The sequence below is a fragment of the Pithys albifrons genome, chromosome 22, assembly GCF_047495875.1.
Source record: "Pithys albifrons albifrons isolate INPA30051 chromosome 22, PitAlb_v1, whole genome shotgun sequence".
Lineage (NCBI taxonomy): Eukaryota > Metazoa > Chordata > Aves > Passeriformes > Thamnophilidae > Pithys > Pithys albifrons.
In genome coordinates this window covers 4,050,978-4,076,206 of record NC_092479.1, presented here as the reverse complement: position 1 = coordinate 4,076,206, position 25,229 = coordinate 4,050,978, and the positions used below count along the sequence as shown (strand labels likewise).

The 25,229-nt window shown below is 53.7% G+C and overlaps 1 protein-coding gene across 1 annotated transcript in view; it reads left to right on the top strand.

The window, feature by feature from the left end:
- Positions 1 to 25,229, top strand: part of IGSF21 (immunoglobin superfamily member 21) — a 51,462-nt gene that overhangs the window by 21,583 nt on the left and 4,650 nt on the right. The window contains exons 2-6 of the mRNA XM_071575694.1: positions 6,972 to 7,084; positions 16,369 to 16,490; positions 21,742 to 21,860; positions 22,877 to 22,992; positions 23,602 to 24,049. Of these exons, the coding sequence (XP_071431795.1) occupies positions 6,972 to 7,084; positions 16,369 to 16,490; positions 21,742 to 21,860; positions 22,877 to 22,992; positions 23,602 to 24,049 (918 nt within the window). The remainder of the gene's footprint in view (positions 1 to 6,971; positions 7,085 to 16,368; positions 16,491 to 21,741; positions 21,861 to 22,876; positions 22,993 to 23,601; positions 24,050 to 25,229) is intronic.

Genomic DNA, 25,229 nt, shown 5'->3' with positions numbered 1-25,229 from the left:
TTGTAGGGGCTCTGAGCCTGACAGACCCTGTGGATGCATCTCGTGCCTCGTTAGCTCTTTGTAATGGAAATCAATAATTTGGATCAATACACCGATGGAGCGGGGGCCGGGTCGGCCTTTCACCCCCTTTTAAATGAAGATTAACTGAGCAAACCACTTCATTAGGGCTGCTGGGGACAGCCAGACCCTGAGGGAGGGGGTTTAGTTCACATTTCACGGTCAAAATGTGTCAAAACTACAAAATGATGAGTTTGATTGGTCAAATTTTATCGCCGTCCGAGGTTGTTGGGGGTTGTTTTTTTCCCCAGAGAAGCTGTGGCTGTCCCATTCCTGGAAGTTCTCCAGGCCAGGTTGGATGTGGCTCCGATCCTGGGATAGTGGAAGGTGTCCCATCCCATGGCAGGAGGTGGAATGAGATGATCTTTAACATCCCTTCCAAACCATCCCACCTTTCCCCTCCTCAAATCCTGGGAAATGACGCAGCTCAGCCCTGCGCTGACTGAGCGATCCCGGTCCCTCTTTCCCATTCCCGGTTTGTATTTGCATCCCATGCCGGCCCAGCCTTGGGAAAGGGAGCGCGGAAGGCGGCGAGGAATCGGTGTGAATTATGTATAAGCCCCGCTAATCACCGGCTGATTAAGATGATGAAGTGTTAATATTCCCTCTCTTGTTGCCTCCGCCGAGGGGACGTGGCGGCACCTGAAGGATGGAGGGACAGAGAGGGGGTGGATGGGACAGATGTGTCCCCACGTGTCCTGTCCTCTCCTCCGGCTCCATCCCGAGGCACCGCTCCGCTCTGATCCATGGAAATGCTTCAAAGAGCATCCCGGGATACAGGGATGGGGATGGGTTGAACCTCGGGGTCATGTCCCAAAGGGTAAAGCCCATCCCATCATCAGCTGTGGCTGCCCCATCCCTCGGAGTGTCCAAGGCCAGGCTGGACAGGGCTTGGAGTAACTGGAACAGTGGGAGGTGTCCCTGCCCATGGCAGGGGTGGAATGGGATGGTCTTTGAGGTCCCTTCCAACCCAAACCATTCCATGATTCTATGATCAGTTTGGAGGCAGCTTTTGGGGAAGTGCTGGGAGGTGAGAAATAGGTTTTGGGGAAGCACTTGAAGGAAAGAAATTACTTTTTGGGAAGCACTTGGAGGTGAGAAATAATTTTGGGGAAGCACCTGGAGGTGAGAAATAACTTTTTGGGAAGCACCTGGAAGTGAGAAATAGCTTTTTGGGAAGCAGTGGGAGGGCAGAAATCAGGGAATGGGAGCATCGAGCGATATTAATAAACAAATCTTTAATTTAGAGGTATGTTAAAGTATTTCAAGTGCATGGGGAAGGTGGGGAGGGGTTGTTTTGTGGTGCTGGGACACAATGGAAGGCTCCACTATCCCGAGGTCTCCAAGGGCACCCAGGGATGCTGTGTGGGCACCCTGGGGACTCCTGGGCACCCACCCAACCCACCCACCTCCTCAACAGCACAGGGGGGAAACTCAGCTTATCCGGGGGGGTTCAGCCACATGTTCTTCAGCCCTAGAGATTTCCATGGGCTGTCTGGCTGTTCTTGTGTGCCAAAATCTTCACTGAGCTGCTGAACCAGGGCAGAAATGGTTTTTTTTTCCAGCACCTGACTGGAAGAATCCACCCTCATCCTCCTCTCTCACGGCCGAAGTGAAACCTGCCTGTTCCCTCCGAGCTATTTTGTAATTGAAAGCACTGAGCATGTTACAATGTGCTCCTTTTATTAATGTGTCACTCCTGATTTAAAAGGACATTTCATTTATCTCTCCCCCTCTCTCCCCCCTCCTCTCTTTTTTTTTTCCTTTCCTTTTTTTATCCCCCTTAAACTGGATGTCGCAAGAATTCCCACCGCTCGCGAGCGAAAATACTCTTTTGTCCCCAGGGATGCGATCTAATCAGAGGGATGAATTTCCATAGGTCTGAATCTAATCAGAGGGTGGCCCAGCACAGCTTTCACTACAAAATATGTCTTATTTAAAAGAGCAAAGGAGAGGGAGAGGAACCTTGGGGTTCAGCGCTGCCTTTGGGATGCTGATAACGCAAAGGCAGACGGAGAATTTGGGACGGGCTCCTCCTTCGGAGCAAATCTGGTGCTCAGTCCTTTTTAAAACCGTTCTTAAAATTCAGCAAGATCTGTCACTGCTGGTTTTTTCTCCCCAGTAAATCCAAACAGAAAAAAAAAAAAAAAGAGCCCGAAGTGTGGCTTTGGAGGAGCGGTGACACTTCGCAGTTTCCCGCTGTCGGAAAGCGGAGGGAAGGGGAGGATGAGGGATGAGATTCGCTCATCAACCCCAGCAAACCAGCAGGTTTTGGACGGCTCCATCTGGATTCCTGCTTGATTTTTCCCTGCCTGACTTTGTTTTCCCTGCTTTTCCCCCTCCTTTCCGCACGTCCTCAGCCGTCTGGGGGGTGAATCCTGGGGGGGGTCCTGCATCTGTCTCGCTCTGCTCTCCTTCTCATCGTCTTTTCCGTCTCATATGGACTGATTTTACTCTGGATTTGAGCAGCGATGCTCTTTGAGTGTTGGGTTTTTCACCTTCTCTTCCCCTTCCAGGCACAGCTGGGGTTCCACCATCCCCTCTGTGGGATCTCCATCCCCTGATGTCCGTGCCATAAATCTTGGAGCTCCAGAGCCTTGTCTTTTCCACTCAGGATCTGCTCAGGAGCATCCTGTGCTTCCACCCTGGTATTCTTAAGGACCAAATGCCCAAATTTAAGGACCAGCCAAGCCCGAATTACCAGGAGTAGAGGCAGAAGCTGCTGTCATTGGCATCTCAAATTGGTTTTGCAGCACATGGAGGGATCAGAGGGAGGGAACAAAAGCCCTTTTTGGCTTTTTTTTAGCCCCCCAGAAGATGCAGGTTGGGGATGTGTTTGCAGGGGGAATTCCTTGGATAAATCATGCATATGGAGGTGAGTGGCTGGGGCCACACCGAACTTACTTAGTTTTGACTTAAAAAAGCCACCAACCACCAGGAGATGGTTCAAGCATCACCAAACCCCTTGGCTGGGATATGGAGATGCTCCACCTTCCCATTGCAGTGCCCAGAGTCTGAAAGGCAACACAGCGTGGGAAAAGGGCTGGAAAACCATCTGGAGATGCTGCCCTGCTGAGCTGGGAACTCCTGCATCTCAATATCTCGTGGGCACGAGGGAAAACTCATCCTTAGCTGTGGCTTTGTCACCCGTCGGTCCTGCCGCCGGCTTTGCTTAATCGCCCCGTTGATCCCCGGGGGCAGGAGGGAGATGTAATCCCGCCTGGAGGCTCCGGCGCCGGTTCATGGAGAGGCTGAGCCTTTCCACACACGCCGAGGCTCCATCCCCCCATTTCCTTCGGGCAGATGCCACTGAGCTGCCAAAGGTTTGCTCATCCCCCCACCCCTCCCTTCCCTTCGTGCCTGTTGCTCGTCTCGCTCTCGGAAATGTCAAAAGCGAAGCGAGGGGAATCGGGGCAGTCGCTGCGAGACCTCGTCTGACCTTCCTCGCATCCCTCCTCCTCCTCCTCCTTCTCCTGCCTCTCCCATCACTGCCTCTTTCTATCTGCAAAGCCCCGAATTCAAGGGGACCTCGTGCTGCGTTGGCAATCGCAAGGAATTAATCCCTGCTTTAGCAAACTAAAATAAACCCTGGCCGGGCGAGGGGAGAGGCTGCAAAGATGCTGGCCCTGGATGAGCGGGGATGCTGGCAAGGATTTGGGTCGCTCTCAGCAAGGAGGTTGGGATTCCAGGGGGGAATATTAAATTCCGTCTCTCTGTCTGCATCATTTCAGGGCTGGAAACAGCCCTTCATTTAACCCTCATTGCTGCACCCGCTGTGCGATGCTCCAAAACCCCTGCGAAAAATCCCCCCCAATCCACTTCTTATGGAAATTTCCTTGTGTCCAGTTGACTGGAGCAGCAAAGCCGCCGGTGCCCATGGTGGGCTGGCACCAGTGCCCATGGTGGGCTGGCACCAGTGACTATGCTGGGCTGGCATCAGTGACCATGGTGGGCTGACATCAGTGACTATGCTGGGCTGACACCAGTGACTATGCTGGGTTGGCACTGGTGACCATGGTGGGCTGGCACTGGTGCACATGGTGGGCTGGCACCGGTGACCATGGTGGGCTGGCACTGGTGCACATGGTGGGCTGGCACCGGTGACCATGGTGGGCTGGCACTGGTGACCATGGTGGGCTGGCACTGGTGCACATGGTGGGCTGGCACTGGTGACTATGGTGGGCTGGCACTGGTGACAATGGTGGGCTGGCACCGGTGATCATGGTGGGCTGGCACTTGTGCACATGGTGGGCTGGCACTGGTGACTATGGTGGGCTGGCACTGGTGCACATGGTGGGCTGACACCAGTGACTATGCTGGGCTGGCACCAGTGACCATGGTGGGCTGGCACCAGTGCCCATGGTGGGCTGGCACCAGTGACCATGGTGGGCTGGCATTAGTGACTATGCTGGGCTGACACTGGTGCACATGGTGGGCTGGCACCAGTGACTATGCTGGGCTGGCACCAGTGATCATGGTGGGCTGGCACTGGTGCCCATGGTGGGCTGACACTGGTGATCATGGTGGGCTGGCACCAGTGCCCATGGTGGGCTGGCACCGGTGACCATGGTGGGCTGGCACTGGTGACTATGGTGGGCTGACACCAGTGACCACGGTGGGCTGGCACCAGTGCACATGGTGGGCTGGCACCAGTGCCCATGGTGGGCTGGCACTGGTTGTAGCTGTTGTAGCCCCCCCGAAAGCGGCACAAAAAGGTGTTTTTCCATCCTGGAGCTCCATGTTCAGTATTCCAGGCCACGCTGGTGTGTCGGTGCCGCCGGCACGTGGGAGCTGAGCGTGTTCTCCCGCAGGTCATGGCTGGGATTTACAGCCAAAACCACCGACAAGTTGTTTTACAAGTGATGCCGAGTCTCGAATCACTGGGGGGGACACACAAAAAATCACCTTCACCTCTTTCAGGGCGTCTTCTCCAAGGCAGTCTTGGGGTTTGCAGCCTCCTTTGCAAACCTGCTCCCGTTTCCCAGACTTTTTCAAGGATGTTTTTCCCCCTGGTGAGAGCAGTAATTAAAAACGCCGGGGTTTTGGGGGTGGGTTGAGGGATGTTTTGGGTTGTAGATGGTGTTAAACGGGGTGAGGATGTTAAAGAAAGGCTCAGCTCAACCGGGCTGTCAATCTGTCATCTTCCAACAGCCTGAGGAAATAGAGGAAAATAAAATAGGACTGCAATTGCCTGCCCTCCTGGCCCTGGCTGCTCCGTGCTCCTGCAATAGTTGTGCAGCAAATTGAGGGGAAAGAGGGAGAAAAGTGCCAGACGGAGCCGCCCGTGCTCTGATTTTCCGAGGATGGAGCCGCCATCCAGCCCGGGGGGGGGGACATGGCAAGGAACAGGCTCCCGGCCAAGGCTGGGCTGTAAAAACACAGGTTGGGCTTTGTGCACGCTCTGATTAATCTGCTGGATCAGTTCCCACAAGGAATGAGTAATTTAGGGGGTTTTAAGGCAAGCTCAGGGTGGAGGAACCTGGTGTGAAGGGGGGAGAGAAGCGAAGTGGGGCAGATGATGGTGAAGACCAAGACAAAGCCTTCCTAGGAAGGATGGGCTGGAATCTGCGGGTGAGGAGGGTGTTTGGTGGGATTTTCCTAAATTCAGGAAGGGTTTTCTTCAGTTTGGACTCTCTTGGTTGGCTGGAGCAGCCAAAATTCACACCTGTGAGGGGGCAAGAACCACCCTGATGGGTTTGTCTGTGCATTATAGAATCACAGAATCACTGAATCAGTTGGGTTGGAAGAGACCTCCCAGATCATCAAGTCCAACCCTTGGTCCAACTCCAGTCCCTTTACCAGATCATGGCACTCAGTGCCACGGCCAAGCTCAGCTTAAAAACCTCCAGGGATGGGGAATCCACCCCCTCTCTGGGCAGCCCATTCCAATGCCTGAGCACTCTCTCTGCAAAGAATTTCTTCCTGATATCCAACCTAAACCTCCCCTGGCAGAGCTTGAGCCCATTCCCTATTGTCCTACTGTTGGTTGTCTGAGAGAAGAGACCAACCCCCACCTGGCCAGAACTTCCCTTCAGGCAGTTCCAGACAGTGCTGAGGTCACCTCTGAGTCTCCTCTTCTCCAGGCTGAACACCCTCAGCTCCCTCAGCCTCTCCCCACAGCACTTGTGCTCCAGTCCCTTCTCCAGCCTCGTTGCTCTTCTCTTCTCACTTGGGTTGGAAGAGACCTCAGATTATCAAATCCAACCCTTGATCCAACCCCACTGTGATCACCAGCCCAGGGCACAGAGTGGGGCATAGAGTGGGGCACTCCATGCCCTGGGCTGGTGATCACAGTGGGGTTGGATCAAGACATGGTGGATTCTCCATCCCTGGAGGTGTTTCAGAGGACACTCGGTGCCACATCCAGTCCCTTCTCCAGCCTCGTTGCTCTTCTCTGGCCCCACTCCAGCCCCTCAATCTCTTTCCTCAACTGAGGGGCCCAGAACTGAACACAACACTCAAGGTGTGGCCTCCCCAAGGCAGAGTCCAGCGGAAGGGTCACTGCCCTGGGCCTGCTGGCCACACTAGTTTGGATCCAGGCCAGGATCCCATTGGCCTTCTTGGACACCTGTGCCCACCTGGGCACCTCTGGGAACACCTGGGTTCATGTTCAGCCTCCTGTCAATCAGTCCCCCCACCCCCCCCCACCCGGTCCCTTTCCCCCTGTCCCTCTCCACCCACTCTGTGCCCACCTGTGGCACTGCAGGGGGTTGTTGTGGTCAAAGTGCAGGACCTGCACTTGGCCTTGGTGAACTTCATCCATTGGAATCAGCCCATCCCTCTGTGGGACGCAGCGTTTGCTCCCCACGTCTATTAATCCATAAAACCACCCAAGAACAGCCTTTTCACCCCTGCCCCAAACTTCCCCAGGGCTCAACTCTCTCTTTCTCCCTTTTTTTCCTCCCCTTTCCCAGCCTACCTGACTGTCAGCATCGAGCCACTGCCGCCCGTCGTGGTGGGAGATGCCGTGACCTTGAAATGCAACTTCAAGACGGACGGGAAGATGAGGGAGATTGTCTGGTACAGGGTAAGCAGCACCAACCCCTCCTCCCTGCCCTTGGGGATGGGAACACGAAGCCACCAGGATGCTCCACACTGGAGAACAGAAGGTCAAGGCTGGATGGTGGAGGGAAAAGGCAGACGGAGCTCTGGGTGATGGGAATATCGATTGTGGGAAGGAGCCTTTGGAAACCTGGGTGGGGAGGGAGATCAAGTGGCTTTGTGGTCATTCAGGGGGCTTTTTTTTCAGATGCTTTGTTATGTTTTCCAGGTGGTTTTGGGGTTGGCAGGCTCAGGTTGGTGCTGGTCAGGGTTTGGAGTCAGGAGCTCAGGTGGGCACTGCCCTGCAAAGAGGGTTTTATGTTGGGCGTGAAATGATGCAAAAAGAGAGGGAGAATCGGGCAAAACTGGGGGTGTTTGGGGCTTGGGGAGAAGTGTTGTGCTTGTCACATTGGGAGATCATAAAACCTTTCCTTGATCCCAAAATATTTGCAAATTTGGGGTGTTGATCTGGAGGGAAACAAGGCTTAGAGTGTCTGGTTTGATTTGGGGTGAGGGGATTTGGAGGTTGTAACTTTCCCAACACCAACATCATTCCCATCTCCACCAAGCCTTGGTCCAACCTCAGGTATAACAACCCAGAGCAGTAACTTTGGCTTTCTCCAGGAAATTTCAGGATAAGCTGCCAAACAGAAATAAAATCCCCACTGTGGTTTGTTCAGAGCAAACCTGAAGCTTTCCAAGATGGGAAAAACTCAGCTCTTTGCTCATGGAGGAGGCAAAGAAAGGGCAAACGGTGCTGGTGGCATCAGATGGAGTAGCTGCCTCTCACCTGGGAATATCTTTTCTTGGATTTGCCATCTTTTTTCTGCTCCCTGAACAAGAAACCTCTCTGTCCTAAAGCTCTTCTTCACATCCAGGCAGGTTTATAAATAGGAAAAGGTGCTCTCTGGACTGAAATATATTCACTTGCTGGAGTGTGATGTGTGCAGAGGAATATTCCATCAAATCCTGGATGGTTTTTGGCTATAAATACCTGTGTATAAACATATATAATGTTTAGGTGTACACCTAAATGGGGTATGGGGGATTCAAGCAGAGAAGTGTCATAATAAAACCCAAACCCTGCCCAAAGCCTTAAATTGCAGGTTGTAATTGGCTTTTTCTCCCCATTATTTTGGGGAGGAGGCTTTTTTTCTGCTGGCACTGCCATCTCCACCAGGTTTTTCCTTCCCTTTTCCACTCAGTAATATTGGATTAACCCACTTTCTCGGGAGCTGGGGCTGGATTTGCATAATCCCCCCTGTGAGGAGGGATGCTGGAGCCCTCAGCAAGAGGATGATGCACAGGGGCAGCCAAGCAAATTATACTCTGAGAAACCACAGAGAGAATGGGAAGGGAAAAAAATAACCCAGCTTTTATTTTTATCACCACAAATCCCTCCCTTTCTTCCAGGTTTTTTACCCTCACCCTCCCCATTCCCTTTTTCTCCTTTCCCAGGGAGCTTCCTGTGGTGGCAAAGTTGGGGTTTTAATGGAGCACCTCAGGATTTGCCAAATACCTTCCAGGTTTTAAGCTTTTTCCCCCCTTTTCCCACACATTTTGTCTCACCCCTGGACTTTTGCAGCTGCCCAAACCCCCAGTCTCAGCTCTCTTGGGCAGGAGGTGATGGATGGGTTTGGCTGAGCTGGGGGAGAGATGTTGGGGCTGCAGATTTGTATTTATACCACTTGTAAATCATCCCACCAAGGCACCAGAGCACTGGAATAAGGTGATGTGGGGCCTCCTGAGGCTCTTCTCTCCCATGGTTTATTTGACAGGGAGCAGAGTGAGCTCGTTGGGGTTTAAGGACACTGAGCTGCTCCAGGGGTGATGTCAGTGTCAGGAGGGGGAAGGTGGAAGTGGGGAAGTGCAGCAGCAGTTTGGTGGGGCAGAGGGTGGGGTCATAACCCATGGGATGGATCCATCACCCATGGGGTGGGTGTAAAACCCATGGGATGGATCCATAACCCATGGGGTGCATCCATACTCCATAGGATGAATCCATAACCCCTTGGGGTGCATCCATATCCCACTGGATGGCTGTATAACCCAAGGGGTGCATCCATAACCCCTGGGGTGCAACCATAACCCATGGGGGCATTCATAACCCATGGGGTGCATCCACAATTCATAGGGCAGGAGCATAACCCATGGAATGCAACCACAACCCACAGCGTGCATCCATAACCCCTTGAGGTGCATCCATATCCCACTGGATGGCTGTATAACCCATGGGGGCATCCATATCCCATGGGTGGGTGTATAACCCATGGGGTGCATCTATAACCCATGGGATGCACCCATAGCCCATGGAGTGGGTGCATAATCCTTGGGATGGATCCATAACTCATGGAGTGGGTGTAAAACCCACGGGATGCACCCGTAACCCATGGCGTGGATCCATAACCCATGGAGTGGGTGCATAATCCTTGGGATGGATCCATAACTCATGGAGTGGGTATAAAACCCACGGGATGCACCCGTAACCCATGGCGTGGATCCATAACCCATGGAGTGGGTGCATAATCCTTGGAATGCATCCATAACTCATGGAGTGGGTGCATAACCTATGGGATGGATCCATAACTCATGGAGTGGGTGTAATAACCATGGGATGCACCTGTAACCCATGGGGTGGATCCATAATCCTTGGAATGCATCCATAACCCATGGAGTGGATCCATAACCCATGGAATGCACCCATAACCCATGGAGTGGATCCATAACCCATGGGAGGATCCATAACCCATGGAATGCACCCATAACCCATGGGTGGATCCATAACCCATGGAATGCATCCATAACCCATGGGGTGGATCCATAATCCTTGGAATGCATCCATAACCCATGGAATACATCCATAACCCATGGAATGCATCCATAACCCATGGAATGCACCCATAACCCATGGAGTGGATCCATAACCCATGGAATGCACCCATAACCCATGGAATGCACCCATAACCCGTGGGTGGATCCATAACCCACAGGGTGGATCCATAACCCCCGGGGTGTGCACACGGAGGCTGAAGCCTATGAGAGGCTTCTCACCATGGGTAAAACCCCACCAAGAAGCCCCAAACTACAAACCAGAACCTGCAGATCCCTTTTCCCACAATTCCCCCGGGAGCCCCATGGCTGAGGGACAGCAAGCAGGGCTGGCAGCAAGGGACAACCTTTTCCCTCATGTCAGGAAACCCCTCAGCGTGAGCCACCAAAATACAGCAGATTTAAGGAGAGCTGGGATGAACAAAAAGGCTTTTTCACAGCGCAAACAGGAACGCACACCATCTGCAGAGGTGTTAATTAACATCCAACCGCCCCCAACACCATCAAATCACCTCCAGAAGGTGTGATGTGCCCCAGAACATGTGCAAACATGGAGCTGCACCTTTCGCACGACAGGCGAGTGCCCAAAAGCCCTTTGGAGGAGACGAGGGTGGTGCCATCCGTGCAGACGAGCTCGTAATGAGGTCGGGAAGACCCGGAGCTGTCAAGCTGTGGGTTGGCGTCTCGGGGGTCGCACTCCAGACCTGATTAGTATGGTCACTGCGAGGGCTGGGGGAGCGAGAAAATGACTTTTTTGCGGCAGTGCAGAGCTCAGAAAAAACATCATGCAGGAGCAGGAGAGGGAGGGAAAATCCTGCGAGGCTCCGCTGGGGCTCTGCGCAGACATCTGGCAGCGGGGAGGCAGCGGAGCTGGCACAGCCGGGCTGGGCACACAGCCGGGGGCTCGGAGCCCAGCCGGGGCACTGCGGGCAGCGTTTGGTGTCAGACAAGGGCCAGGCGCGATCCCCCGGAGCTCCCCCTGCCCGCGGGCTCGGCCCGGGGGGGTGTGGCAGGGGCAGGGGGGCTGGAGGGCAGCCCACGGGGCCGGGGGCAGACACTCTGCCTCCATTAATTAGGCTGCGGCGCTCAGTCTAATTAGCAACAAGAATAATAACTCGGAGCCAGAGCTGGCGTTGCTGTGTGCGGTACCTGAGCAAGGGCATTGCTCGCTGTAGCACTCGGGGGGGATTTGCTCCTTGTAGTAGACGTGGTGTGACTTATTTTAGTCATACCTGTTGTGTATGGGCATTGCTGTCTGTAGTAACCATGGTGTATGGGCATTGCTCCTTGTAGTATCCATGGTGTATGGGTCTTGCTCCTTGTAGTATTCATGGTGCATGGGCATTGCTCCTTGTAGTATTCATGGTGTATGGGCATTGCTCCTTGTAGTATTCATGGTGCATGGGCATTGCTCCTTGTAGTATCCATGGTGCATGGGCATTGCTCCTTGTAGTATCCATGGTGTATAGGCATTGCTCTCTGTAGTATCCATGGTGTATGGGTCTTGCTCCTTGTAGTATTCATGGTGTATGGGCATTGCTCTTTGTAGTATCCATGGTGTATGGGCTCCTTGTAGTATCCATGGTGTATGGGCATTGCTCCTTGGAGTATCCATGGTGTATGGGCATTGCTCCTTTTAGTATTCATGGTGTACAGGCATTGCTTCTTGTAGTATCCATGGTGTATGGGTACTTTCTTAGTACCTGTGGTGCATGGGCATTGCTCCTTGTAGTATCCATGGTGTACATGCATTCCTTGTAGTATCCATGGTGTATGGGCATTGCTCCTTGGAGTATCCATGGTGTACAGGCATTGATCTCTGTAGTATCTATGGTGTATGGGCATTGCTCCTTGTAGCATCCATGGTGTATAGGTACTTTCTTAGTACCTGTGGTGCATGGGCATTGCTCCTTGTAGTATCCATGGTGTACAGGCATTGATCTCTGTAGTATCCATGGTGTACAGGCATTGATCTCTGTAGTATCCATGGTGTACAGACATTGCTCTCCATAGCACCCATGATGCACAGACATTACTCCTTGCGGTATCCACGGTGTAAGGTGATTATTCTGTAGCACTCATGCTGCACAGACATTACTCCTTGTAGTATTCACGGTGTATGATTGCTCTCTGTATCCCACCACTCAGTGTACAGGGATTACAAATCCCTTTACTCCATCCAGGATCTCCCCGGTCCAATCCCCGCCTGGCAAAGCCTGGGCAGGCTCCAAAATTTGCCCCGGTAGGTCCCAGCGCATCCCAGAGGGTGGTGGAACCTCTCGGAGCTGCCTGATCGATGGTGACAAAGCTCCGTCCCCGCGGGGACCTCCCCTGCCACTGCCCATTAGGAGGGCTGAGCCATTCCAGCCCCGATCGGCGTCTCCCGCTCTGGCTCCGAGCGGCAATTCTTGCTGGTGACAGTGATAAAGTCGCTGCTCGGAGCAACCCCGGCTCCAGGGAAGGGCACACGGTGTGCCAAGGCTGTTCCAAACTCTTCCCGTGCCGTACCGTGCTGCTGGGATAGCCCAGAGCCTCAGCAAATTTGGGAATGCCGAGGAGGAGGAGGCACCAGGATGCTGCTCATCCTCCCCCCCTCTTCGGAAACACCTCCCCGAAATTCTCAGCCCGCGCCAAATTATGCCTCTAATTTCCAAACCCGCTGCCCTTTAGGGGTAAACTCGAGTTTTATGGATGTGGAGAAATTCCCTAAAAGCCGAGCAAAGCTGCTGATGGAGAGATTTTGGGGCCGGCAGCTGCGGAGAGGTCTGACTCGTGCCATTCATCTCTGCCCGGCTGGGTCGTCTCGGTGCCTCCGAGGTGATAATTTAAGTGTCAGGACGGGGAACTCCTTTAATTCCTCATGTTCAGGCAGGGAGAGAAGGTCAGGAGCGGCAGCAGAGTTTATGGAGCTCTCTATTACCGAGAGCATCGCTCCTGCTCCGGGGAGGCAGCGGGAAGCCCGGGATGTGCCTCCCAAAATTGCATAACCCACTTATCATAATCATCCCATCGTTCCTGTGGTTTAGGGATGTTGAGGGAGGGGGTACCGACATAAGTGATGTCCTTTGGGGTGTGGAGGTGGGTCGTGGTATGAATTTTGGGGTCAAACCACCTGAGTTTGGGGGAATAAATTGAATAGTCTGGATTTGGGGATGGTGAGTTTGATGCTGGTGGCTCTGGGAAAGGTGGGAGCGAGTGGTCCGGCAAGGTCAGGATGGGAGGGTGGACTTCAACCAGCTGAGCTGAATGTGGGTTCCCGAGAGAACTGGGTGAGAGAGACAGAAAAAGAGCTAAAAAAGGAGTTTTCCATCAGGATGAGTTTTTTCCAGTGGTTGTGACATGGAGTTGGACACTGCGGATCCAAACAAACCAAGCATTACAGTCACCCCTTGCAGCCCCTCCAGGGCATTTTCCCTCTTTCCACAGCAAGTGCTTGTCCATTTGCTTGGAGAAGGAGTGGCAATTCAGCCCTAGGACACACATCCTGGACCAGAGCCCGGTGATGTCACTTTACAACCCATTTTGTCCTCCAAAATCCCTCCCCACATCCCCTTGATCCTGTATCCGTCACTTCCCGATGCCCATTGAACCCGCTGGTCATCCCGGCGAGAGGCTCCGGGAAAATTCCTGGTGCTGGAGTATTTTGGGGACAGCAAAGGGCCAGGTCACCAGCGAGGTGAGGGCGGCAGGAGGAGCTGCCTCTGCACCAGCAGGAAGGAGCAGGAGGTTAATGCCTCCCAGCGCTGTGGCAATCGCCGCGGTTTTGTCAGGAATAAGATTTTCCTGGGATTTATAAATAATTCAGGAGGCAGCCTCGGGCTGTCTGAGCTCAGCTCCGGTGCCTTAAACGTGCATTTCCTCTCCTTGTGCCCCTTACCTTGATGTGGATGTGTAATTTGGGGCAGTCGCCATCGCACGATGCCCAATTATCATCCTTTCTTATTCCCAGCGGGAAGAATCGGGCTTGGCCGCTCCCAGTCCCCTGTGGGTTTGGCAGCAACTTTATATGGAGCTCCTCTCCAAAATAATGACCTCAGGGCGCAGATAAAAAGCTGAAAGTAGGTCTAATCCCTGGGGAAGAGACTCTTTTCCATGTATCTTTTCCAGGGAGTCTCTTAACTGCCTGTAATCCCCCCGAGGATGCGCCCAAGCTCCTCATCTTCCCTTGCTGCGCATCCTCAGGGAACGCGACGGCTCCTCGGGGAGGGTTGAGCCGCTTCCAGCTGCATTTCCCACTCCTACCCTTGGATGGAGCTGGATGTTGTCCCCACATCTGTCCAGATGTGCTGGGGAACTCCTGTGGCTGATCCATGGGTGTCTCATCCACCTTGTCCCCATTCTCAGCGCTTCCCTCCTGGCTGTGCTGTTGCATCCCTAAAATCATCCCTAAAATACCCTTCGAGATGACACACAAAGAGCTTCTCCATCCAGGAGCAGCTCCGAGGTTTCTCCTCAAACCCACCCCAGGGCATAAATAAAAGTCAGTGGAAATGGGATGTGTCCTTGAAAACTTCCCCTCGTCCCCAAAGCTGGAGATTTATCGTTCCAATAATTCTTCCCACACTTCTTTTATCCCCTGTCCGTGTATTTTCTTTGCAATAAAAGCCTCAGCCTGGACAAATAAATTTGAAGAGGTGGTTTCAGTGATAGTTTTTTTTCTTCTTTTCTCCCCTTTTTACAATAAAAAAGGTGTTAAAGAGGAAATCTGGAATTAAAGTGGCGTTTTGCCCAAGCAGGAGAGAAGTGTTGGGTGTGGAGAGTGGGGTCTTGTCCCCAGGACATTCTGGGTTTGGGGGATTAAACCCCAAAGTCTTCTGGGTTTTTTTGGTTTGGTTTTTTTTTGTTTTTTTTTTTTTTTTTAATTACTATTTTAACCCTTTGATGGATCAACCTGAGCTGGTTTAGCCCCAAAATGCACATGTCCTCCTGCATTGTTTCCCCTCTGCCTTTTCCTTCTTAAATTTCCACTAAAATTCCTGGAGGGAATTCCTTGGAGGGAATTCCTGTGGCTGTGAGTGTCACATCCTCCTTCTCCCCATTCCCAGAGCTTCCTTCCTGGCAGTGCTGTTGCATCCCTAAAATAATCCCTAAAAACCCTTCGAGGTGACACACCAGGAGCTTCTCCATCCAGGAGCAGCTCCGAGGTTTCTTGGAGAGGGATTGGGACAGGCTGGATCTGTGGGACAAGGTGTGATGGTCAAGTGCTGGGTCCTCACTTGGGTCACCATAATCCCATGGAATGCTCCAGGCTGGAAAGTTGGGAAAGGCCCCGGAGGTGCTGGTGGGAGCGGCTGGACATGATCCTGGGTGTGCCCAAGGGGAGAAGAGGCTGATGGTCCCTGTGCTGGGCACGGCTGGGGCACCTCCAGTGCTGGGCATGGCTGGGACCCTCAGGGCAGGGACATGGAGGGGCCGAAGGTGTCCAGGGAAGGGGATGGAGCAGCAGGAGGGGCTGAGGGAGCTGGGGGTGCTCAGCTGAAGCAAAGGAGGCTCAGGGGGCACCTTCTGGCTCTGCAATCTCTGACAGGAGGGGGGAGCCAGGACAGGGGGTCGGGCTGTGCCCCAGGGCACAGGGACAGGAGCAGAGGGCACGGCCTCAGGCTGGGCCAGGGCAGGGGCAGGGGGCACAGCAGCAGGAATTGCTGCCTGGAAAGGGTGGGCAGGGGGCACAGCAGCAGGAATTGCTGCCTGAAAAGGGTGGACAGGGGGCACAGCAGCAGGAATTGCTGCCTGGAAAGGGTGGGCAGGGGGCACAGCAGCAGGAATTGCTGCCTGGAAAGGGTGGGCAGGCACTGGCAGGGGCTGCCCAGGGAGGGTTGGAGTGCCCAGCCCTGGAGGTGCCCAAGGCAGGACTGGCCGTGGCACTCAGAGCTCTGGGCTGGGGGACAAGGTGGGCATCGGGCACAGGGTGGGCTCCAGGGGCTGGGAGGGCTTTTCCAAGGTGGGCATCAGGCACAGGGTGGGCTCCATGGGCTGTGAGGGCTGTGCCAAGGTGGGCATCGGGCACAGGGTGGACTCCAGGGGCTGGGAGGGCTTTGCCAAGGTGGGCATCAGGCACAGGGTGGGCTCCATGGGCTGGGAAGGCTGTGCCAAGGTGGGCATCGGGCACAGGGTGGGCTCCATGACCTTGGAGGCATTTCCCAACCTCAGGGATTCTGTGATCCTGTGATTCTCTCTATAAATACTAAAATAATTCTATTATAAACATTAAAATACACTCAGTAAAAAATTTAAAGTAAGTATATTTAAAGTATTTAACATAAATACATTTAAAATATTTAACATAAATATATTTAAAGTATTTAAAATAAATATATTTAAATGGAAAGAAAGACATTGGAACATAAAACTTTAGAAATATTAAAAAGGGGTCCCTAATCTGCTCAGCATTGCCAGAATTGCCCCCTGGCCTCTCATCAATGGGGCTGATTGTTTTGACAGGTCACTGATGGTGGCACCATCAAGCAGAAGATCTTCACCTTCGATGCCATGTTCTCCACCAACTTCTCCCAGATGGAGAATTATCGTAAGAGGGAGGACCTGGTTTATCAGTCCACTGTGCGGTGAGTCCCTCGGCTCTATTTTAATTTCTATTTTTAGGATTTTCCCCCCCAATTGGGGGCAGCTGAGGGGCATTGTGGCAATACCCAGTGGTGGAATTGAGCAAAGAAATACAAGGCTTGGGAAAATTGGGTGGAAAAAGAGTCTATATTTATATATAAACCAGACACTGAAGCTTCTCTTTGCTTTTATTCCAAGTGTGAAATCACTGGCAGGAGTGTCAGTTTTATTACTAATTACACACTTGCTTTATTGCCACGGTTATAAAAACAAAACTGGAGCTTGGAAAAAAAGGTCAGGGGAGGTTTAATTCAAGGTAAAAAACTCGGGATGTTTGTCCTTTTTTTTCTTTTTAAATTAAAATTTTCTAATCGGATTTCAAAGCTCGTTTTTTTCCTGGCGTGGAGTAATAAAAATTCAGTGTGTGGTGGGGAAAATACTCATTTCCTCTGGTTTGCACCTGCAAATGTCCATGGAAGGGTTGGAGAGGGCTTGGCACAGCTTTTCCCATCAGAGGAGCAGGTGGGAAGTGTGAAATTCTCTCCAATTCTTTGCAATTTGATTTTTTTGGAGGGAATTTTTTGGTGTTTTTTTTCTGCTCCTCTCAGAGTTATTTTTTATCATAAGTCAGTGTGGGTGGGATGGCTGTGGGAATAAATGTGGATTTTGAGTGGAGAAAGGGTAGGAAAACAGGGTTGGAGAGGACATGCTGTGGGGTTGCCCAGAAGATGCTCAGAGGATGCTCAAAAGGATCCTCAGGTCCCTTCAGGGGAGGCTTAGGAGAAGTTCAGGATGTTCAGGTGCTGCTCTGGAGGGGCAGGAGATGCTCAAGGGCTGCTCAGGAGGGGTAGGGGATGCTCAAGGGATGCTCAGGAGGGTCAGGAGATGGTCAAGGGCTGCTCAGGAGGGTCAGGAGTTCCTCAGAGGATGCTCAGCTGATGAGCAGCAAGGTCAGTGATGGTCAGAGGTTGCTCAGGGATTTCTCAAGGGATGCTCTGGAGAAGCTCAGGATGCTGAGGAGGGTCAGGAGATGCTCAGAGGTTGCTCAGAAGTGTCAGGAGTTGTTCAAATATTGCTCAGAGGATTCTCAAGAAGGTCAGAAGATGCTCAGGATCCTCAGGGCTTGCACAGAGGATGCTCAGGAGAGTCAGAGAATGCTCAGGAGATGTTCAGGAGATGCTTGGGATGCTCATGAAGATGCTCAGGAGGGTCAGAGGATGCTCAGGAGAGTCAGAGGATGCTCAGGAGAGTCAGAGGTTGCTTGAGATGCTCAGGGGTTGCTCAGGGGTTCTCAGAGGATGCTCAGGGGGACTCAGAGGATGCTGAGGGGTTGCTCAGGGGTTGCTCAGAGGATTCTCTGGGGTTGCTCAGAGGATGCTCAGGGGTTGCTCAGAGGATGCTCAGGGGTACTCAGAGGATGCTCAGGGGTACTCAGAGGATGCTCAGGGGTTGCTCAGAGGATGCTCAGGTGTTCTCAGAGGATGCTCCAGGGTTACTCAGAGAATGCTCAGGGGTTGCTCAGAGGATGCTCAGGGGTTACTCAGAGAATGCTCAGGGGTTGCTCAGAGGATGCTCAGGGGTTGCTCAGAGGATGCTCAGGGGTTGCTCAGAGGATGCTCAGGAGTTCTCAGAGGATGCTCAGGTGTTCTCAGAGGATGCTCAGGGCTATTCTCAGGCAATGAGCAGAGGTTGCTCTGGAGATGCTCCACTCCCTCGTTTTGTCTCCCCGTGTGGCGCCGGCTCCGCTGAGCCGCTCGCTGGGATGTTGTACAAATTCCTGACACGACTAATTATCGTTTGGAGAACGTTTCTGGCAGCCCCATGGAGGGATTACACGTTCCCTGACTCCACAGCCTGGTTTGGTGCCGGAAACCCGGCGGGTCCGGCGGCGCCGGATTTGGCCGCTGTTCTCCTCCAGCACCCGGGAACTAAACCAGATTAAAACATTCCCTGGGCACAGCAAGAGGTCAAGAGCACCCCCTGAGCAAGGGACAGGAAATGAAACAAGGAATAAAACTAGGAATAAAACAAGGAATAAAACAAGAAGTAAAACATTCCCTGTGCATGGAGTGAGTGGGAGCATCCCTTGAGCAAGGGACAAGGAATAAAACATTCCCTGTACATGGAGTGAGTGGGAGCATCCCTTGGGCAAGGACAAGGAATAAAACAAGGAATGGGACAAGGAACAGAACAAGGAATAAAACATTCCCTGTGCATGGAGTGAGCCGGAGCATCCCTTGGGCAAGGGACAAGGACGCGCCACGCTCACCCGGTCATGGCACATCGTGCCCACCCGGCAAGGCAAAACAGCTGCTTTTTTTGGCTCCAAACCCCTCAGTTTTTCTCCCTTTCACTGAGTATTGTAGAACTAATAGAATTTGTGAGCAGAAAATTTCACTGCCCTAGGACCAGGCACTTAAAAGCCTCAGTAATCGTTGTCACGGCGCTGGGAAATCGTCCGTGGAGCCGAGGGATGTTGGTGGTAAAATCTTTTCAGAGGAAAACAGCAACTTGCCTGGGGAGAAGGTGATATTTCTTGGGGGGTACAAAAAGAGCTTGTTTTCCAAATCATTGGCTTTTTTTTTTTGGGGGGTGGGGGAGGGTCCCTGTCTTATTTTGGGCTCTACCAAAGAAGAAGAGCGATATCACAAAGGGTTTGGCGATGGGTCAATCCCTTCCCGGTCGTTTCCACTCATTGCTTTTCCTTCTGTATTTTCATCTGTTCATTAATTATTTTGAAGGGGATGTTTCTCATGGCACGGTCACGTCGGAGCCGTCCCACGGAGCCTTATCCCGGGTGGCACAGCTCTTATCTGCACAGCACAGAGGGCTGGGGGAGCTGCCTCTTTTCATCCCGGCTTTGAGCGCCGCCCGCTCAGATGTGAAGAGCAAAGCCAGGAGATATCCAATCCTGGATTTTTTTTTCCTTCCCTTCCTCTGATTAAAAACCCACTCTCGTCGCACCAGACGTCGCTTTATGAATCTTTATGAATATCTATATGATTTTTTTTGCCTTATTTCCAGCGTGCTTAGAGGACGCAAAGGACACACCAGGCAGCGTTTTGCCTTTGCAGGGCTCGTGGCTCCTTCTCTCCCATCCTTAGAACTGTTTTACACCCAAATCTAAAGGGCTCCTTCCCAACAAGGAGCAGCCACTGGGATGGAGCTGCTCCCCAGCTTGGTGGGGACCAAACCCCCTCTCCTGGTGCTGCTGCTGAAGGGTGTGGGTGGGTGATTTCCCGCTCGGAAGGTGGATAATTAGAGGCTGGAACAGATGGTGGAGGCTCAGTTGAAAGCGTCGTGACCATTAAAAGGAGCTGCCAAGAGACTGTTCACTTCAACAGGGGCTTGTTTGTGCTGGTGGGGGCTCATGTGGTGAGGAGGAGGAGGAGGAGGGGTGGGAAGGCAGCCAGGGCTTTGTGGGAAGGAGTTGGGAAAGCAGTGCCGGATTTCCTCCTGGGATGGGGAAACCTGGGAACACCAAGTGGGATGTTCCAACTGGCAGTGGCTCTCTGGGTGCTCCAGGAGGGAATTGCCCCCAGCCTTGGTGCTGTGGGGGGATGATGCTCCCAGTGAGGAGGAATGGTGGCATCAGTTGGAAAAGGGGGAATGCTGCCAGCTGGTGAGGTGGGACACTGCAGGCTGGTAAGGTGGAATGCTGGTCACCAGTAAGGTGGGATACTGGTCACCAGTGAGGTGGGATGCTGGTCACCAGTGAGGAGGGATGCTGGTCACCAGTAGGGCAGGATGACATTCCTGGTCAGTGAGCTGGAATGCTGCTCACTGGTGAGGCAGGATGGTGTTTCCTGATGGACAGGTGGGATGGTGCCCACTGGAAAGGCAGGATGCTGCCAGCTGGTTTGCTGGGATGATGCTTCCAGCCAACAAGGTGGGATGTTGCAGACCAGCCAGGTGGGACGCTGCCAGCTGGGCAGGTGGGGTGATGGTGCCCACTGGGGAGGACGGAAGTTGCCAGCTGGTGAGGCAGGATGGAGCTGCCAGATGGCAAAGTGGGATCCTGCCAGCCGGAAAGGTGGGATGCTGAGGATCAGAAAGGTGGGATCCTGCCAGACAGAAAGGTGGGATGCTGCTGGCTGGTGAGATGGAATGATGCTCCCAACTTGGCAAGGTGGGATGCTGAGAACCCACAGGGTGGGATGCTGAGGACCAAGAATGTGGGATGCTGAGGACCAAGAGTGTGGGATGCTGAGGACCCACAGGATGGGATGCTGAGGACCAAGAGTGTGGGATGCTGAGGACCCACAGGATGGGATGCTGAGGACCAACAGGGTGGGATGTTGAGGACCCACAGGATGGGATGCTGAGGACCAACAGGGTGGGATGTTGAGGACCAACAGGGTGGGATGTTGATGACCAACAGGGTGGGATGCTGAGGACCAACAGAGTGGGATGCTGAGAACCAGAAAGACAAGATGCTGAGGACCAACAGAGTGGAATGCTGAGGACCAGAAAGGTGGGATGCTGAGGACCAAAAAGGCAGGATGCTGAGGACCCACAGGGTGGGATGCTGAGGACCAGAAAGTCGGGATGCTGAGGACCAAAAAGGTAGGATGCTGAGGACCAAGAGTGTGGGATGCTGAGGACCAGAAGGGCAGGATGCTGAGGACCCACAGGGTAGGATGCTGAGGACCAGCAGGGTGGGATGCAGCCAGCCAGCGAGGTGGAAAGATGCTGCCCGCTGGTGAGGCAGAGGCTGCCAGTCAGCAAAGTGGCTCCTTTTCAGCCAGCAAAGCATTTCCCCCTCCAGCAGCACCGATCCTTTCGCACAGCTCCTCCTGTCCTGTTTTTCCCTGATCCATCTAAAGTTTCTGGATAAAAGCTCAATCGATGGGTGCTCCAGGTTTCCTCTAAGTCTGGGTTTCTGATGCTTTTCTCCCCCACCTTTTGCCATGGTGTGGTGGCCTGGAGGCTCCGGTGCCGAGCCTGTTCCATCGGCGTTCCGCGGGTCCACGGTCACGGGTTTGTGCTCCCAGCGATGCCTTTCCCTCCCATCCACGTCTCCTTTCAATAATGCAATTACTTCCCCTCGGAGGAGCTGTCAGGGCCAGTAAACTCCAGCTGCTAAAGCGCATTCCGCCGCTCCCTCCTGCAGCCTGTGCAGTTAGTAATAGTTTATTGATCCCTGTCACCGGGGAGGAGCAGCCCCATCCATGGCCTTGGTATCCAGGTGCTGATCCCTGGGAAAAACAGGGTCAGGATGGAGTGGTGAGTGCTGTGTCTCTTGCTCCTCAGCCTTCCTGAGGTTCGCATTTCGGACAATGGGCCCTACGAGTGTCACGTGGGGATTTATGATCGAGCCACGAGGGAGAAGGTGGTGTTGGCATCGGGCAACGTGTTCCTCAACGTGATGGGTGAGAGCAGCCTCTGGGTGGCACCGGAGGGGACACCACTGGGGGGTCTCAGGGTGGGAGGACAGCAGGGATTTGGCTTATTTTCCCGTCCTCAGGTTGTGGGTGGGGATAGGAATGGGGATGGGATGAGGATGGACATGGAGATGAGGGTGGGTATGAAGAGGGGATGGGGAATGGGATGAACATGGAGAAGAGGATGGCTATGGGAATGGGCACAGGGATTAGAATGGGGACGGGGAGAGGGATGAAGATGCAGGTTTGGGGATGGGGATGTATGGGGATGAAGATGAGGACAAGGGCAGGAAGGGTGATGAAGATGAGGATGCTCATGGGGATAAAGATGGGGATGAAGATGGGGATGGGAAGGAGGATGGGGAATGGGATGAATATGGGGAGAAGGATGGCCATGGGAGTGAGTGCAGGGATTAGAATGGGGATGGGAAGAGGGATGAGAATGCCCATGGGGATGAGGGTGGATGTGGAGATGGGATGGGACAAGGATAGGGATGGGTAAAGGACAGGAAAGAGGACAGCACAAAGATGGACACAGTGATGAGGATGGGGAAAGGGATGCAGATGGAGGTGGGAATGAGAGCAAGGATGGACATGAGGGTGGGAATGAGCATGATGATGAGGATGTGGGCAAGGATGGGGATGGGACAAAGATGGGGACAAGAATGAGGATGGGACAAAGATGGGGACAAGGATGGGACAAAAATGGAGACAGGGATGTGGATGGGGAATAGACTGCAGATGGAGATGGATGGGAGCAAGGATGGGTGGGAATGGGGACAGGAATGAGCATGACTATGGAGATGGGGACAAAGATGGGGAGAGGAACGTGGATGGGGAATACATTGAAGATGGGGATGGGAGCAAGGACGGGTGTGGGAATGGGGACAGGGAAGAGGATAGGGATGGGGAGGGGACAGGAAGGAGGATGAGGATGTGGACAGGCCTGTAGGTGGGTGGGTGTCAAGAACAGGGTGCCAACACCTGGACTCTGCTCCTGGCAGCTCCTCCGACATCCATCTCCGTGCTCGCCGCCGACACCCCCGCGCCCTTCAGCCGCTACCAGGCACAGAACTTCACCCTGGTGTGCGTGGTGTCCGGAGGGAAGCCCGCCCCACTGGTGAGCTCAGCCTGGGGGGTTCCTGTCCTGGGGGTACCTCAAATGGTCAGAAACCCAGAAATACCTAAAATAAAGAGTGGGCATGTGCTGCTTTTAGAAGGCAAATGCAACACAAGGGCTATTTCATAAGGCTGCCTGCTCCCCAAATCTCACCCTGCAGCATCTCCCCATGGAGACCTCAGGAGGGAGCTCCTTCCAAAGCCACCCAAGGGGGTGTTGGGGATCACCAAGATCCTCCAAAGCCACCCAAGGGGATGTTGGGGATAATGAAGCTCCCTCCAAATCTACCCAAGGGGATATTGGGGATCACCAAGATGCTCCAAAGCCACACAAGGGGATGTTGGGGATGACCATCTCCCTCCAGAGCCACCCAAGGGAATGCTGGGCATCACAGTCTCCCTCCAACATCACCCAAGGGGATGTTGGGGATCACAAAGCTCCCTCCAGAGCCACCCAAGGGGATCCACCAAAAAGGATGTTGTGAATCACCAGTCTCCCTCCAAATCTACCCAAGTAGATGTTGGGAATCACCAAGCCCCCTCCAAAGCCACCCAAGGGGATGCCAAGAATGTCTCCACCAGGACACCAACCCCTCTTGTCCCCACTCAGGTGTACTTCAAGCGGGATGGGGAGCCCATCGAGGCCACCCCTCTGCCGGAGCCGCCGGCCGGCACCGGGAGCTGGGCCCCCCGCAACCTCCTGCACCGCGACCTGGATGACACCAAGGTGCCCAAATCGCTGGCTGCCGAGGGCGAGCCGGGGCTCGGGCAGGCCTGGGGCACGGCAGAGCCACCCCGGGGACTGGCGGCCGAGCGGGACACTGTCACCGAGAGCATCCCCGAGACGGTGGTGAGCCGCGAGTTCCCGCGCTGGGTGCACGTGGCAGAGCCCATCTACTACTTCCGGCACACGCACGCGCCCGTCAGCGACGGCACGGTGGAGGCCAGAGCCACCCTGACATGGACCCTGAACCCCCAGATCGACAACGAGGCGCTCTTCAGCTGCGAGGTGAAGCACCCGGCGCTCTCCATGCCCATGCAGTCCGAGGTGACGCTCGGTGAGTGGCTGCGCTTCGTGGGGCCTTTCATGGTGGTTTTTTGCCTCTGTCATTTTTTTTGCAACTTGTTTTCCTTCCTTCCTTCCTTCCTTCCTTCCTTCCTTCCTTCCTTCCTTCCTTCCTTCCTTCCTTCCTTCCTTCCTTCCTTCCTTCCTTCCTTCCTTCCTTCCTTCCTTCCTTCCTTCCTTCCTTCCTTCCTTCCTTCCTTCCTTCCTTCCTTCCTTCCTTCCTTCCTTCCTTCCTTCCTTCCTTCCTTCCTTCCTTCCTTCCTTCCTTCCTTCCTTCCTTCCTTCCTTCCTTCCTTCCTTCCTTCCTTCCTTCCTTCCTTCCTTCCTTCCTTCCTTCCTTCCTTCCTTCCTTCCTTCCTTCCTTCCTTCCTTCCTTCCTTCCTTCCTTCCTTCCTTCCTTCCTTCCTTCCTTCCTTCCTTCCTTCCTTCCTTCCTCCCTCCCTCCCTCCCTCCCTCCCTCCCTCCCTCCCTCCCTCCCTCCCCTCCCTCCCTCCCTCCTCTCCCCACCTTTTCCTCCCTTCCTTCCTTCTCTGCCCACCCTTTCCTCCCTTCCCTCCCTTCCTTCCCTCCTTTCTTCCTTCCTTTCTTTTTCTTTCTTTTGTCCTTTTGCTTTTGTTTTGGGGGCTTTGAGGTGTCCATGGGCCAAACTGAGGTGCCACGTAGGGCTGTACAGTGATAGGAGTTGGTGATGCCAGGGCTCCACCAAAGTAGGGATGAGGGAAGGGGTTTTGGAGGGGTCCAGCAGGCAGAAAAAGGGGTTTGCTGTGTGTTGATGGCCCCCCACCCATGGGTGATGCCACAGGGTGGGGTTTGCTGAGTGGACACAGAACTGGGAGGGGGCTTTGGACCAGGTCTGGGAGAAAATGGGGCTGGTTTGGGGGATTCAGGGCTGTGCTGGGTGTTGGGATGAGCAGGAAGGAGCTGGAGAGGAAGGGCTGTGCTGGGGGACCTGGAGTTTGATGGAGGGGAGTTGGTAGTCCCATAGTGTTGCCTTCGATGGGATGTAACTGTAGGATGGGATGGGATGGGATGGGATGGGATGGGATGGGATGGGATGGGATGGGAGACCTCATCTGGACTGGAGTCCTCTTGGGGTAGGGGACACACACCTTCACCCCAGAGTGGTGTCATCTCCATCCACTGTACCCAATCCCAGGAGATCCAAGGACATG